Consider the following 15,931-nt stretch of genomic DNA (forward strand, 5'->3'; position numbering starts at 1 on the left):
TAACCTAACCTAACCTAACCTAACCTAACCTACTGGGACAAGCGCATAACTGCCAAGCGTAGACAAACCCTGACAATCGCTCTACCTCCCTCCGTCACACTCTTTCTCCCACCACCACCGTTGGCAAATCTCCGCACCAAGAGGTGGCCGAAGGCATCCCCCCATCTACCTGACACCCGTTGGCAAAACTCCGGTTCCCCTAAGGAACATGTCGGCCTTAGTCACTAACAAGACTACAAGATCTTGCCACTCATCCTACACTCATCCTTCAGTCATATTTGGTTAAAATACGCACATAGTGGCGTCCCCATCTAAAATAATTGATATAAATATACAAAATAAGCTTTTTTCTCTTTTTTCGTAATGTACTTGTTTAAGCCCTTAATCCTATTGCAAATTTCTTGCACCCCACAATGCTTAGTCTTTGGAATTGGTTAAATATAAATATAGTATCCATTTAACTATGATAAAGCTTTGAAAAGGAGACAATTAATACAGCTCATGCAATTATTACTGCAGCTCGACCACGATCTTTCATATCGCCCCTGCTGCTCGGCCTTCACAGACGGTATGGCTCGAAGTTGCTGTTAGACATTCTATCGTAGCTCGGAGTTTGCTCGACACACAAGATTGTCGTCAATTATGAGACTTCGATAGCTGATAATGTATCACCTTCAATAGATGACGGAGCTTACGTTCATTATGTTTTCGACAACGTGGATTACAACGTTGAAACACTTTATGGACATGGTACTCTTCACGCCATGGGTGGCATTGAGTGCATAACACCAGCCGAAATGTGTCAATGCAAGTGCTCCTGTACCACGATCAGCAAAAGCATCCCAAAATCCCTGTACATCCCAAAAGCAAAAAGTGTCCTTCTATCTCATGGCTTTCAGCCAGTGACACCTTACCAACGTCCGCCTCAGCCTGTGACATCTTTAGTAGTGTTGGGAGATGTCAGTACAGCCCTTTCCGAACAAAAAATAGTTGTAGATGCTTGTCTTGCTGACACCATATGGCTCATTAACTACCAACTGAGACAAGACTACAAGATCTCGCCACTCATCCTACACTCATCCTTCACTCATATTTGGTTAAAATACGCACAAACCAAGTCCATGTTGAAATGGATTCTTGGAAACAGTACAACTTATGGAACCTTATGGTCTTAATTGTACCACGATGCATGGATACTGCACTGGACACGGATGTGCCAACCGCGCTAGTTACAAAGAAGATTACAACACCGTCAATATTATTTAACAGCGAGTAGTTACATTGTAAGTTTATATGCAATATTAAAATATAATGGTAATCAATTATAGCAACTAGATGATTCTATTTTTCAGATCAGAACAAACGAAATTATTAATTGCTTTTTCATAATTTATTTTTAACTTCATTGTTAAATTGTTGCTTTTCTTAGGCAAGATTATATTTCCTGTTACCGATGTTGCTCTGCTCCTGCCATAGATTTAAGTTAGTTAAGTTTTCTGTTAAAATGCATGTTGTTACTACTTAGGCTTCTTGAATCCCTATTGTAAATTAGTGATCTTGCTGTTGGAATTAATAAATAAATAAATAGCAAATTACAGCATCTATGTGAATAAAAAGTCAATACCCCCCTCTCTAATATTTTCTAAGTTAATATACAGAGATGTCCTTTTGGGTGGTCGTCCAATCTTAGCAGGGAGTATTATTTTATGATTTTGAAATTTTTAAATATTCCCCAAAAAGGGGGATTTTGGGGGAAACTCAAAAATTTAAACGTAAACCCCCTTCAAGTGACATCTCATTTTAATGTGATTACAAAAACTTTATGAATGGTGAAAACCAGAGTTTCCAATTTATCTTTATTAAAAATGGTAGCCCGTCAAACGTTATGGAACATCAATGGTAATATTGGTTCGTAATTGTAATAGTGGCTACCATTTTGGACAGAGGAGAGTACTCAAAAATTTTAAAATCATAAAATGAAACTTCCTGCTAAGGTTGCACCACCACTAAAAGGATTACTTTGTAATATTTACTTAGGAACAAATTAGAGGGGGGGGGGGAATTACTTTTTACTACACAAGAAAATTAATGTGTAGTAAGTTCCCATTTAATATCGTCATTAAACTTTTGACGGGCTACCATTTTGGATAGAGAAGATATAGCGAACTCTGGTTTTCACCATTCTTTAAGTTTTTTGTAAACACTTCAAGATGAGGTGTCACTTGAATAGGATATACTTTAAAATTTTTGAGTTGTCCTCAAAATCTCCTTTTTTTGGGGGGGACACTCAAAAATTTCAAAATCATCAAATGAAATTTCCTACTATGGTTTCAACAACACCAAAAGGATATTTCTGTATATTTACTTAGAACATTATTAGAGGGGGGGGGTCTTGACTTTTTATTCACCCCTTATTTAACCAATTCCAAAGACTAAACATAGTGAATTGCAAGAAATTTAAAAGGGTTAATGTCTTTAACAAGTCCACTAAAAACAAAAGAGAAAAAGCTTCATTTTTTAAATATTTTGTACATTTATATGATTTTTATAGATATATTTTTAGGTTAATATAAATAATATTTATGCTTAGAACGTATTAAGCTCTTTAATTATATACTGCCCTCATACATGAGTTCAAAACGCTTAATTTGAGACATAAATAATGCCTTCCGGACTATTACTTCAAAAAATACAGCAAAAAATCTAATTTTCCAAGATGGCGGCAGTTTTTTCAAGATGGCGGCCGTTCCCCAACTGGGATTTCTTGGGACTTTTTGTGGGCCACTCAGGACATTGTTCTGAACGTTTCCACCAATTTTCAGCCTGTTATCAATTTTGTCCGGGTCAAGGTCATTTTTTGTCTAATTGCACTGGACTAAATGTAATGGGATATTGGTTTTCTTTCTAAAAGTTTAGTAATTCCTCAGGTAACCAAACTGAACTAATCCCTTTCCAAATTCAACTCCGTAAAGTTAATCGATTCTAATTTTCTCAGCACATACTGTCAACAATATAGAATTAAAATTTTTTTAGAGTATGAGAAGAGCTGTTGTTGGCGGAGACATCAATCCTAAAGGCACTTTTGTCAAGCTTCCCAAGACTGAAAAAACTCCAGGTGAGATGTGTTCATAAATAAGTGAATTGTTTTAATTAATGTGAGCTGATCAATTCAATTCCGATAAAATCGGTTACATTTATTAATAGCTTGGCTGGAATGATAAACTAGATGTCCCTGTTCAACTCGGATGAGAAAAACTTACCAATTTGCGTTATAGCAGTTCCATTCAGGCCAAGAGAAGGATCTTGCAAGTGTTATGTGTATCATTGTTGGTTTGGTGTTGGAACTGGCCTATGTTGGAAGTCAAGCTGGCAGGTTTATGGATTAACCACTCATTCATAACAAAGAACTCCGCCATCGCCAAGAACCCACACCGCCAGCTAGACAAATGAAAGGGAAAGGTGGTTGGATCTTTAGAATTAAACAAAGATGTTATTTTCAGCTCAGCTTGAAGAGTTATTCCTAGTTGTTGTATCTTTGGTGGCTTGCGCACGCACACTGATGATAAACTCATTTCTATTGCTAGAACAAATGTTTTATTTTGTTAAGACTAAGCATGACCAAGTGTACACCAATTGCATTTGGCAAATAATTTATTGCATGAGAAATGCATGTCTCATGTTTGTCCATGTTGTTGCAGAAAAGACAGAGAAGGAAAATGAGAGCAACATGATGCTGCCTCCTGAGCTCACCAGGAGTCGAGTGCTGAGGAAGCGTCAGAGAAGCATCACAAGGGAGCCTTCAGCGTCTCCGAGTAAGTTTAGACATAATAATGACCTGTAGTATACTTAACTATCAATAGCATGGCTAACTACAGAGTAGTAATTTATCACGGTTTGTTTCAGTCCCAAAAAAAGTCGCAGCTACAGAAATCACTCCCAACGAAGGATTCCAGACACCTAAAAAATCAAATAGAAGGTAAAAGATTTAATCTTAAATAATTTGTTAACCAAATATTTGAAAAACCAAACATTTTGATTTTATTTATTATGTCTTATTTCATACCTACATTCATACATAATTATAAAGTAGCAAATTAAACACCATTTAGCACCCTGGCATTATTATATTTTTATTCTTATGTAAATAACAAGTTTCGGACATGAGTCAATTTTCTAACTTCATTAACCCTTTGCCGCCAGCTATTTTACTTAAATATAGGCTATGCTAAAAACGCCAAGGCCAATTTTTATACAATTGCAGTGTTGCAGAAAAATAGCTCTAACTTTTTTATTTGTTAAGGGATCTTTTAATTTTTTTTTGTTTAGTTGTAAATGAAATTGCCTACAAAATGATACAAAAATATAATTGTAACAAAACATTTTTTTGAAAAATCTAAAAATCTAAAATATTGTGTGTAATATGGTAAAAATATAAAATTTGCACTTTGACTTACAATAACTACATTCCAAAATAAACGGTATCAGCATTCTGACACATACTTTCTCCCATAAGTTTGTCAACAACCTTTATCATGTGTAAGCGGTGAGAGTAAATAAACAGAAATGGGATTAGTACAATTTTGTCCAGAATTTAAAGGACTACATACTAAATTTTTATCAAAATTGTTCGGGCCATTTTTGTGAAAATCCGATTTTTCTGTTATTTGATGGGGGTTTTATGGGAAAATAACATAATTTACAATAACTTTTGAACCGTAATTTTTACAGAAATGGGATTTGCACCATTTTGTTCAGAATATAAAGGACTATAACATACCAAATTTTTATCAAAATCGTTCAGGCAGTTTTTGGGAAAATCCTATTTTTCCGTTATTTTATGGGGGTTTATGGGAAAATCCCCATTAAAAATTAAAATTTCAAAAAAATGAAAAAAGACTATCAAAATTGTAAGGACCATAACATACTATGTTAAATCAAAACGGGATTTTTGTCTAAAATCCTATTTTTCGTTATTTTATGGGGTTTTATGGGAAAATAACATAATTTACCATAACTTTTGAACCGTAATTATTACAGAAATTGGATTTGTACCATTTTGTTCAGTATTTAGAGGGCTACAACATACTAAATTTTTATCAAAATCGTTCAGGCCATTTTCGAGAAAATCCGATTTTTCCAACTTTTTATGGGAAAATCCCCATTAAAAATCTAAATTTCAAAAAATTGGAGATACCATGGATTAGAACCTACATACCAAATTGCATCAAAATTGGACCACATGTGTAGTCCCTAGCCTCTGTACACATCCAGACACACACACACAGACATCACTTCGAAAACCACTTTTTTGGGTCCAGGGGGGCCCAAAACAAATATATACACTCAAAACTCAAACTCGAAAATTTTGACGAAAACAATACTTTCTCCATATAGGGCCTACTATGGTATATGTGGAGAAAGTAAAAAATATTTCATAGCATTCAGTGTTATTTCCTGAAAGTACATGCAGTTGTTAGTAACCTTGTCTAAATTTCATAGTCTTACCTTGAAAAATAAGCTGGTGATGCAGTCTACACCAAACAAATTCAATAAACCACTGTTCATTTCAACAAAAAGTTATGTTCTTGAACAAAATACTTGAATAAAAACTTAAAACATCTTTCTTATGAAAAAACCACTAGGCCCTAAAACTAATATTTACAAACAAATTGCTTTTTCCTAACTTGTGTTGTCCGAAGCACACCGGGTGTACTCCTTTCTGGCAACGTACACACACAGTTCTTGATTTTTTCCTTTTCCCTCCTGCTGACAAACTAATTGGACTGCACACCCAACAGTTCCTTTCTTTTCTGTCAGGAAGAGTTTCCATACCAAATCTTTCAACTCGATGGTCTCCTCCTACAAGAGAATCAGGTACATTTCTTCACTCGAGCCATTCTTTAGACAATTCCTCTATAATCTGTAATGTGAACTGAAGTCTGTTGATTACATTTTTATCATACTGTACATTTGCTGCAACGAGCTTTTAACTTTTAATAAATCCAATAATAAGCGGTTCAATTGTATTTTTTATTGACTCATATTAGATGCTGTTTATAATCTATTCCAAACAAACAAATTACTTTTTCTGTGAATATTTTCCAGGAAAGTATAAGTAATGCATTTGAAAATAAAATCAAAATTTGTTCACTTAATCTTAATACACATATTGTTGATCTGCAGCACACCCAGTACCCCAGTCAACAGGGTGTCATCGCCGAGCTCACGGCTTCTGAACAGCATAGAACGCAAGCTGCAACACGTACGCAAGGCTCTCACCCCCAAAAAGCAACAATCCAATGACTGCATTCTGCCCACCCTTCTAACTTCCAAGGTAATCTATCTATCTATCTATATATATAATACGCTAAGCCGATTTTTGTGAACAGAACTCCTCCCTCATTTTTGGACCGATTTTGATGATTAAAGTGTCCAAAAAATTGCCCTGATCTATAGTTTTGCAAAGTGTTTTTCGTTTTTTGATATCTTTATTAGTTTGGGCAGGATCTTCCATCAAAGTTGAGTTTTCTCCCATAAGATTAACATGGGGGAATCTAAATATTTAATTGGAAACTTTGTCTCCACTAATTTGAGAGAACGGCTGGGCGTAAAAACTTGGTAGGGGTGTCCAAAGAAAGGTCTTGGTCTGTAGACGAGTTATCAAAAGAAAAACGAAGTGAATTCGCTTAGGGCTCTGCCCCAGAAGCCTTTAAAGATCCCTCCACAGATTTGTTTACATTTTGGCCATATGTATAATTACTTTTTAACAAAACAGCTGTTAATTTTAAAACTGTACTTTAAACTGCACACATTTATTGGGAGTTACTGAATAATCCAAAAGAAGTATTTGCAATGTTATTTTCTGATTTAAAAATTGATTTTCTTCTGTATCATGTCATGTGTTGCAATATGAAGTTCCATTACAAAATTTGTGGAAAATCCTTTGATCACAATAACTCTTACAATTATTTATTATTTAACTATCTATTTTACGGGTTGGTGTCTGCCTTTTTCACACCTTTCCCTATATTTTACCATATTATTCTAGAGAGATAGGTTTACGAGATTATTGTCATACATGCTTTTAATCATTGGAAAAATCTTCGATTGTGTAATACATTCGAAAAAATAATACAAGTGCAGATGGGCACCGTGCCCATTTGAGCCGTGTCCATGTTTTGTTAAATTAATATTGGTTTACAGCAACTGGATTAAACATTTTACAATATTCATGTAGAAATATGTGCATGATTTAGAAAGTCATTAAGCTGGAAAACTGCAATATACTGCAGACTTTTCAGAGAGATTACTTCGATTCATTCAGCTTATTGAAAACATAATATAGATATGTATACAAATAAGAACTTGAACTCTTAGAGAGCCTTTGAATGTTATTAGACTAACAAAAAGGGTTGTGCATGTTTACTATCGCTACTCAGCAAAAAAAAACCATTTAATTTATCTCTAAATTATATATTCTTAAAGTGCACTGAGCAGCATTCTAAATAATCTATGCAACTTATAATATAGTTACACAATGCTCAAACTCGCATTGTGACATTTATAATTTAATTTATAATTTATATTTCTCCAACAGAAAATTCATCTGCATCAGAAAAATTGTATTGTGCCCTTACCGTTTCTAATAACATCCAAACACAGAAACCTTGCCTAAAATAGAACCTATCTTGACAGATTATTTGCAGTGGCCTATATTATGGACGTGGCCCACTGGGTTGGTAACATTATTGAAAATAACACAACATTTTGGCTGTAAAAAGGCCCAATGAGTAAATACTATTTAAGCAGCTACTGTCATGACAGAAAGGTCATATTCCTTTTAATGATAAACCATATTTGGTAACTGACGCAATTAATATCATTTTTTTTTTACACTTATTAATCTTTAAACAATGCTAAATACTCAAAATATGTATAATTTCACCCAATTTACCGCAGTTAGATGAATAAGCGTAAGCCTTGAAAGTAACCGTCGATTTCGACGGGTTTCACCTAGTCTACTAAATTACTTAGAATATTTTTAGCTGCAGTCAAATTAATAAAATCACTTTGGAAAAATGAAACAGATATCAATGTTTGGCTATCTCATTTACCTGACAATGTATTTTAGGATCCATTGCAGTGTGAACACTATGCACAGTTTTTATGATGTAATTCATCGGTATGAAACTAATTTAGAACTGCTTCCTTTTTATTTCCTCTGGCATCTATATAAATAAAATAGAGTTTTGTCTGTACATCGCGTTGAATCATAAATTTTTAGGTTATTTTTATGTTTTATACATTAAAGAAGCCGAAACAAGTCTCATCTAAATTTCTGTCTGTCTGTAACACTCAAGATGGCAATTTACGCAATCTTCTCCAGGAAAACAAGAGTGCCTATCAAGATCCAAGTCATTTTAATGTGTTCACTGGATTGGCGAGACTGTCTTTAGCCATTAAAATATGGCCTCACTACTTTGTAAATAAAATTACGGACGTTCAAAAATGCAGTTTTGTGCGATTTTTGTCAAGTTTTCGTCAAATTTTTATCACATAATCGTCTATGAAATAACGAACAGCTGTTCGGATCAAGATTATTTTTTCTAGCTGTCACTGATATGTTGTTTAAAAATACCGACACCATTTCCGATCACATTTTGAAGGGAAACCCCATCCAAGTGAGATTAAAAACGTTTTTCTTACATAACGGATTTAATTAATCGCAAGTGGAATAACAAAGTCAACATAGTGAAGAATAACCAAGTGTTCTTAGTGTAACCGTAAATTAAATTAAATAACTAGGCATCATCCAGGTCAGGATCCAGAGATTCTTTGTGTATAAAATTGTTCTTGAGTTTTAATAACCAGAAAGAAGACCTTGAATCAGTGTTGTATACGGCTGGGAAACTTAAATTTATTAATGATCGTCGCCAATAGCTTACAAAAAGGTTTCCACTCATTGACGGCACTTCAATGGCGGTTGTGTAAAGTGTAAAGTAAAAAATCACAACTGCAGTGGGTGATTGTAACAGAGGTTTACGGTTTATGGATGATGCTAAACTCGCTTTTCCAATGTGTCACTTTCTGTTCCTACTCACCGTGTGATGCAATCGTTGGTTAGACCATACAGCCAATAGGCCCATAGCCCATCTCTTGGGTACTTAGGCCTACCCAATTATTCATAACAACATTTTCGACGACGATCCTTGATACCGCTACTTTTTGTCACATTTCCTTCTAATGTTAAAAGATATACCAATCATTGTTTAGAGAATACGTAATCTATTAAATAACAAAAAGTTGTTTGTATAAGGTTGTTTTTTTTTTTTTTTTTTCAAACTGACACCAATAAGTTTACATTATAAGTTGTTTACGAATAAAGCAACTAATGGGAAATAGCTTTGATTGCCGACAATTTTTTACGAGAAAATCCAAAACCAAGAAATCAATAACTTTGGGAGTTGATTAACGCATTTAATTGGTCGGACGTAATTCTTAACTGTAAACGTTGGTTTTTGGTACTGGTTCTTATCCTTAGAATCGTTGGTAGCAGCAAGAATCATTTTTACGTACCAACACATCACTGTAATTTACAAATTAGTTATCGTTGGTGTTGCCCTTTATTTATACAGTCGTATTAAAGCCGTATTCAATTTAATTGATGTCTTAACTGTATAAGTTTTGCTTTTTCTGTCTGGATTCCAAAATGTTAGTTTATGCTAAGAAAATGATAACTCATTTAAGTACAGTAGAGTCCCGCAAACCCGGCGTAATGTGGACTGTAAGGGTGCCGAGTTTGTGAAATGCCGGGTTATCGGGAACTAGGGTTAAAAATAAGAACAATACAATTTTTAAGCGTTTTAACCGCCGTTTTTTATTTTTACAGTATTAAGTCATAAGAAATAAAAAGAATGTATTCTGTAGGCCTATACATATTGTACAGTATATATTACGTACTTTTATAGACAAGATAAATAAGTACAGTACACACCAGGAAAACTCAGTACAGTTCAAATAAAAACCTAATTCATTTTTTGCAGAAAAAGTTTTTAATGCTCATTTGTTTCTCACACTGAACTCTGCGCTTTGCTGCTACATCTCGAAGGCGGCGAAGACACAATATGTCCATTGGTGAAGCTCCTTGCTCCTCAAAATATCGTAAGGCCCCATCAACAGCTTTTAATCCTTCACTGTGGCTCATTTTTTGTACTTCTTGAGTGTCACATGCGTCTTTGTCTTCTGATTCGCTTTCTTCAGGCTGTTCCTTTTCTTTCACCATGGTGACAATTTCGTCATCGGAAAGAGCATTCTCCGTGGCATCTTGGTCCATCCATTCCTGTACATCCCCATCACTGAAGTTTTCACAGCCGGCAATCTTCTTTAATAGATCAACTAAAGCAGAATCTTCCTCCTTTGGGACATCAGTAAACGAATTTCCTGAATGATCCAGAAGTTTTTTCCAGGATCACACTAATGTTATTGGCTCTAACTCATCCCAAGACTCAGCAACCCATCCAATAACATCCAGCAAATCAACCTTTTTAAGCCTATTCACTAGTTCTTGGCCTTCGTCAATCGCCGTCACTAGAGTTGATAGAAGTTTGCGCCGATATCTTTTTTTCATTGCGGCTAGAACACCTTGGTCCATAGGCTGACATAGTGCAGTCACATTTGGTGGTAAAAACATCGTTTTTATGTTGCCATCAACTAACTCTTCAGCATCAGGGTGTGAGGAAGCGTTGTCCAGAATCAAAATGGCTTTCCTTTCAAGATTCTTTGATTTTAAAAAAGTTTCTACAGACGGAACGAACTGATTGTAAAACCAATTTTTGAAAATTGTTCCATCCATCCAGGCATTAGATTGGTTTGTGTACCAAACTGGAAGTTCATTTAAGTTTTGTATATTCTTGAAAGCACGAGGCTTTTTAGCTTTTCCAATAAAACAAAGCTTTAACTTATGCTCACCAGTTGCGTTGCTGCAGGCCATAATCGTAACTCTTTCTTTGCTTCTTTTGTACCCTGGAGCAGATTTCTCTTGTTTTGAAGCTAAGCTCTTCTCAGGTAACATACGAAAATTCAGTCCTGTCTCGTCACAGTTGTAAATTTGCTCACAAGACAGTCCTTCACTTTCAATAAGCTTTTGAAAGTTTTCCTTAAATTTCAGAACACTTTCATCGTTACCAGAAAGTTTTTCGCCACATATTGCTAGTTGCCTTACTCCATACCGTTTTTTCCATCGGTCTAGCCAGCCGATGCTAGCCACGAATGTTGCCTCTCCTTCTTTCTTTATTTTTTCATACAATTGAATAGCTTTTTCCTGCAGTATGGGTCCTGATATCGGTGTCCCTTTTTCTCTTTGCTGTCGAAACCATAAATATAGAGCTTCACTAACCTCATGAAATTCGCTTTCCTTCATGTTTTTCCTTTCTTTCAACGACTCAGTACACATTCTCTTTAAACACCAAGACTCAATTTCAGCTCTTTTCTTTTTCCAATCACCAATCGTACTTCTTCCAACTCCAAGATTCAATGCAATTTCATTTACACTTTCTCCTTTGTCCAGTCTTTTTAAAGCACTTAACTTTTGTTCCATAGATACATTAACTTGTTTTCTTTTTGCTGAAGTCGCCATTTTAAAATGAAAAACTACCGAACAAAAAACACACGTCGCATCGCCACCACTGTCACTGATCGACTGAACACGGAATGGCCGCGGGCCACACACATCAGGTGGCAGGCGTGGGGGATGCGGAGTGGGGGATTAGACAACCAATAACGTAGTGGAGTGGGAGTGTGACGCGAGACATAGGAACGCCCCGCCCGACAGGAACAATGACCTTTAGCCGGTCTGCTTGCGCGGGGATGTTCCGTAGTGATGCGTCAAGAATGAGTTTGCGTGAGTACGGCATTTGTTCGCATTCAAATTCATGCCTTACTCGCTCCATTCCAGCCAACATTAATCCAAAATATTGTACTGTACTCGTGTTGCGAACGACTTGGCTTGAGTCCATGTTTAACTCGGACTAAAAAATCAATAATTTTCTGAGCCAGGAGATGGCCGAGTTATCCGGACTGCCGGGTTATCGAGTGCCGAGTTTGCGGGACTCTACTGTAAAACATTTGTTCAGCAAACCATCATGAATGGTTTACGATTTACGCTGCTTATGTATCAATAGTTTGTGGCCTATTTTGGTAATTTTTATTATAAATTACCAATCTAAATCGTTTATAGTACTTCATTTCGGCATAGTAAGCCGTCATTTCGACAGTATTTCGAGTTATCTTCGATCCAAGCAAATATAAATTGTTATGATAAAATTTGATGACATTGACAGAGATTTCAAATACTAATTTTATATGTACTTTGTTATGTTTAAAACGTAGCAAATTCCCTAATTAAGTTCTGCATTTTTGTGTGTGTCTGTTGGTAACGCATTAATGTCGTTATTTCTCAGTGTAACGAAAAGGACGAGAGCACCTTTTATAATGAAAATGTCAACCCGAATAAAGTGTTAAATGGTTAGGTTGAGGTGACCCCTGATTACTACTTGACCTGTGTCACTTGTGTTCCTCAGTTTTTTATAAAATTTACCGGGAAATTTTTGGTTTTACTATTCAAGTTTTATATGTAAATATTCACATTTTAGTTTTGTGTAATATTCGGAAACCAGTTTTTTATTTTGAGCAACCGGTTGTATATAATAAAGGTTTTTCTGATAAAATTTCAAGTTTCTGCCGATTTTCAAGATAATAGTGGACTAGAGATAAGACTCCAGTGAGTGAAACAGCAGAAGTTGACCTTTGGATATTCAGATAAGGAAGCAGCTGAAGCTCAACAAGCCAGGTTCAGCAGAAGTTAACCTTTGGATATTCAGATAAGGAAGCAGCTGAAGCTCAACAAGCCAGGTTCTTTAAATCTACATATCACCACCTATATTCTGAACTAAGACTGATAAGAAGATCCCTGCTTCCAACTAAACATTATCATCATTAAAATCAAACCTTTATTATTTTTTTTCCTCAATTAATAATATATCTGGAAAAAAATTTAATAATAATTTAAAGGAATTATCCTTTTTTTGTCCAGTTAAGATTTTTCCATCACTTTGAATATATATTACTTAGTTAAATAAAGACACATTTTGTGTATATATGTATCTTCTATTGCCATTGTTAAATAAATAAAGTTTTTTTTGCTGCATTTAGTGCTGTAAACATTGAGTACTGCAATGAGCTTTCATCTTCAGTGTTAGTGATACAGCACTGGGAGTAACAAACAGAAACAGTTTTTAATATGGATACAAACTTACTTGATGGATGGGTAAGGAAACAGACAGTTAGGAAGAAAGGATTAACTAAGGGAAAAGTTGACATATACTATTACTCACCAAAAGGAAAAATGTTCAGATCCAAATCTCAACTTGAAAAGTACATTGATCAAAATAAACTCAGTTTAAATATTGATGACTTTGATTTTAAATCTATATTAAAATCTCCAACTAGATATAATATTTTAGAAAGTAAGGAAAGCAATTGTTTAAATGAAAGTGCAATGACAGAGGGCCAACCAAACTTTAACACCAGTACACCAGAAACCAGTGTGTATCGCAATAAAACCAACGAATCAACATTGTCAATCTCTAGCTTAGAGCTTGGAGAAGTTCTCACTGATGAGGCTGAGGATGGATTATTGAAATTAAGGAACTGTTTGGCTGAAGCAAATGATAACGTGATTCAGTTAAAATTTCAAAAAGAAAAAGCTGAGTCTTCATTACAGGTATTGGAGTTAGAGGCAGAAGAAACTGTAATGAACCTACAACAAGATATTAAAATATTAACAGAAGACAATAAGAAACTTAAACGTGATTTAGAAGGAAAAATCAATGAAATTCAGTATTTGAAGGATCAAATATCAGTTAGCTCTGTTAATGTGCTACTATGTAAAGACTCATCAGATGAACTGAGAAAAGGACTAGCTGAAAATAAAGAAATTCAATTGCTTAACGACCAAATAAATGTGTTGCAAGCTCAAGTAAATAACTTTAAAAGAAGAAATCTACAGCTTATGGAAACTATTCAACCGTACCCACTACCTGATCCGGAGCTCATCTCAGAAATAAAATCCTTAAAAAATAAAATTTCATATATGGAAACTAAGTTCACCGAAGAATCTAATACATACAGGGAAATAATCAAGCTACTTGAAAGTGATATAAACAATCTGAAACTACAAAATGAAAAACTAAGTACTGAAACAAAACTTCTGAGAGACGACAAATTACTAACTATTACTGAGGACAGCTTTGTAATCCCTAAACATTTTGCAAAGTTAATGGATAAAGCACAGTTTGTTACCGACCCAGCAAATCTATCCAACAGATTTGAACTACTTACACCAGCTGAAGAAACCATTCAAAAAGAATTGTTGAAATCACCAGCAAAAACTCAAAAGGGACCTGTGTGTTTGAAAGATGAATTGAAAAGTAACCATCAAATAAAATGTACAGCACATAAAGAAACAGCAAGAGACTACAATACTGTTATACCTAGTTCAGATAAACCTAATATATTGTTGGTTGCTGACAGTCACGGTAGAAATCTGTACAGAAATCTTGTTGAAATATGGCCAACTAAAGAAGTAAACATTTCTGTTGTATATAAACCCAATGCACAGCTAAATGGAGTAATAAATAACTTAGGTGAACTGATAAAAAATTTCACAAAATCTGACACTGTCATTGTCATTGGTGGTTGTAATGACATTGGAAATGGTGATGAAATACTAATTAGTAAATATCAAGATATCATTGACAAGACAACCCACACGAATGTTATGATTTCAGGATTACCTTACAGACACGATGTGCCTGGTCTCAACAACCGTATCGCATTTTTAAATATAGAACTTGAAAAAAAAGTTAACCAAAATGAGCATACCAAATTTCTACCTCTCAACCTTTTACCAAGGCAAATGTATACTAAGCATGGTTTGCATTTTAACCGATCAGGAAAAAAAGAAGTTTCTAAATTGATCAAACATTGCATCTACGGAACTAATTCAAACCAGCAGAAGAGTAACTTAAAAACGGCTACTGAGGAGATCAATGATGAGTTTGTATTAGATATCTCTAACGTTGAAGGAATTAAAGTGGTGGTGGCAGACATGTACAAGGTGATCAAAGCTCTAAAAAATGACAGCTCAGTAGCTTTTGCCCACACAATCTCTGGTGATTTTCAACACCCTAGAAGGATGACTGCCGGTGTAGCAGTTTCTTTTGCTAGGCATTTTGGGAAACCCCAATTAAAGGATTGCTTGTCTAAATCTTTGGCCTACCAGAGAAGCAACCCTAAGGAGGCAGCAGTCTACAGCCTTATAACAAAGGACAACTTTAATGGCAAGCCTACTCTGGATGGTTATGACTCAGCATTTGGAGCTCTGACTGATGAACTCAAGACTAAGAAATTCAGTGTGCTGATATGCTCCCCCATGGGTTGTGTGCGAGATTTTGTTCGAATTGAACATTTTTCAAGGAAAATAGTGGAGTTTCACAGGACCACTGGCATTCCAATCATAGTGGTAACAAAAGAACAACCTGGTGCTCAGAGAATACTTCACCATGGACTCTCCCATTCAGAATTTGTCCTTAAGCTGAGACAGAACATCCAGACATTATGCCCGGCAAGCAAACCAACAACTGTACCACTGACACTCTGCTCATCTCAACCGTCTTCGCAGCAACTACAACCACTATCTAGTTCTCCACAGCATCACTCACAACCAACTTCAACACAACTTCCTGCTGTTGGTCTTATCAGCCCCCGGTTGGTTCCAGGCGGTCTCAGCTATAACGAAGTTGTTAAGTCAAAACCATCGAGTGTTGTGAAAAAGCAGAGCAAATGTGTGGTGTCAAGTGTTGAGGGTGATCCA

The 15,931-nt window shown here is 35.4% G+C and overlaps 1 protein-coding gene across 2 annotated transcripts in view; it reads left to right on the forward strand.

Moving 5' to 3' along the window:
• LOC129004721 (maternal embryonic leucine zipper kinase-like) overlaps positions 1 to 15,931 on the forward strand; it is a 47,934-nt gene that overhangs the window by 23,213 nt on the left and 8,790 nt on the right. For both annotated transcript variants that reach the window (XM_054434398.1, XM_054433694.1), the window contains exons 9-12: positions 3,034 to 3,115; positions 3,699 to 3,812; positions 3,904 to 3,976; positions 6,184 to 6,334. In XM_054434398.1, coding sequence (XP_054290373.1) covers positions 3,034 to 3,115; positions 3,699 to 3,812; positions 3,904 to 3,976; positions 6,184 to 6,334 — 420 coding nt within the window. The remainder of the gene's footprint in view (positions 1 to 3,033; positions 3,116 to 3,698; positions 3,813 to 3,903; positions 3,977 to 6,183; positions 6,335 to 15,931) is intronic.

This window comes from Macrosteles quadrilineatus, unplaced genomic scaffold (assembly GCF_028750875.1).
Source record: "Macrosteles quadrilineatus isolate MER2022 unplaced genomic scaffold, UCM_ALF_1.0 Scaffold_1__1_contigs__length_201487025, whole genome shotgun sequence".
Classification (NCBI taxonomy): Eukaryota; Metazoa; Arthropoda; class Insecta; order Hemiptera; family Cicadellidae; genus Macrosteles; species Macrosteles quadrilineatus.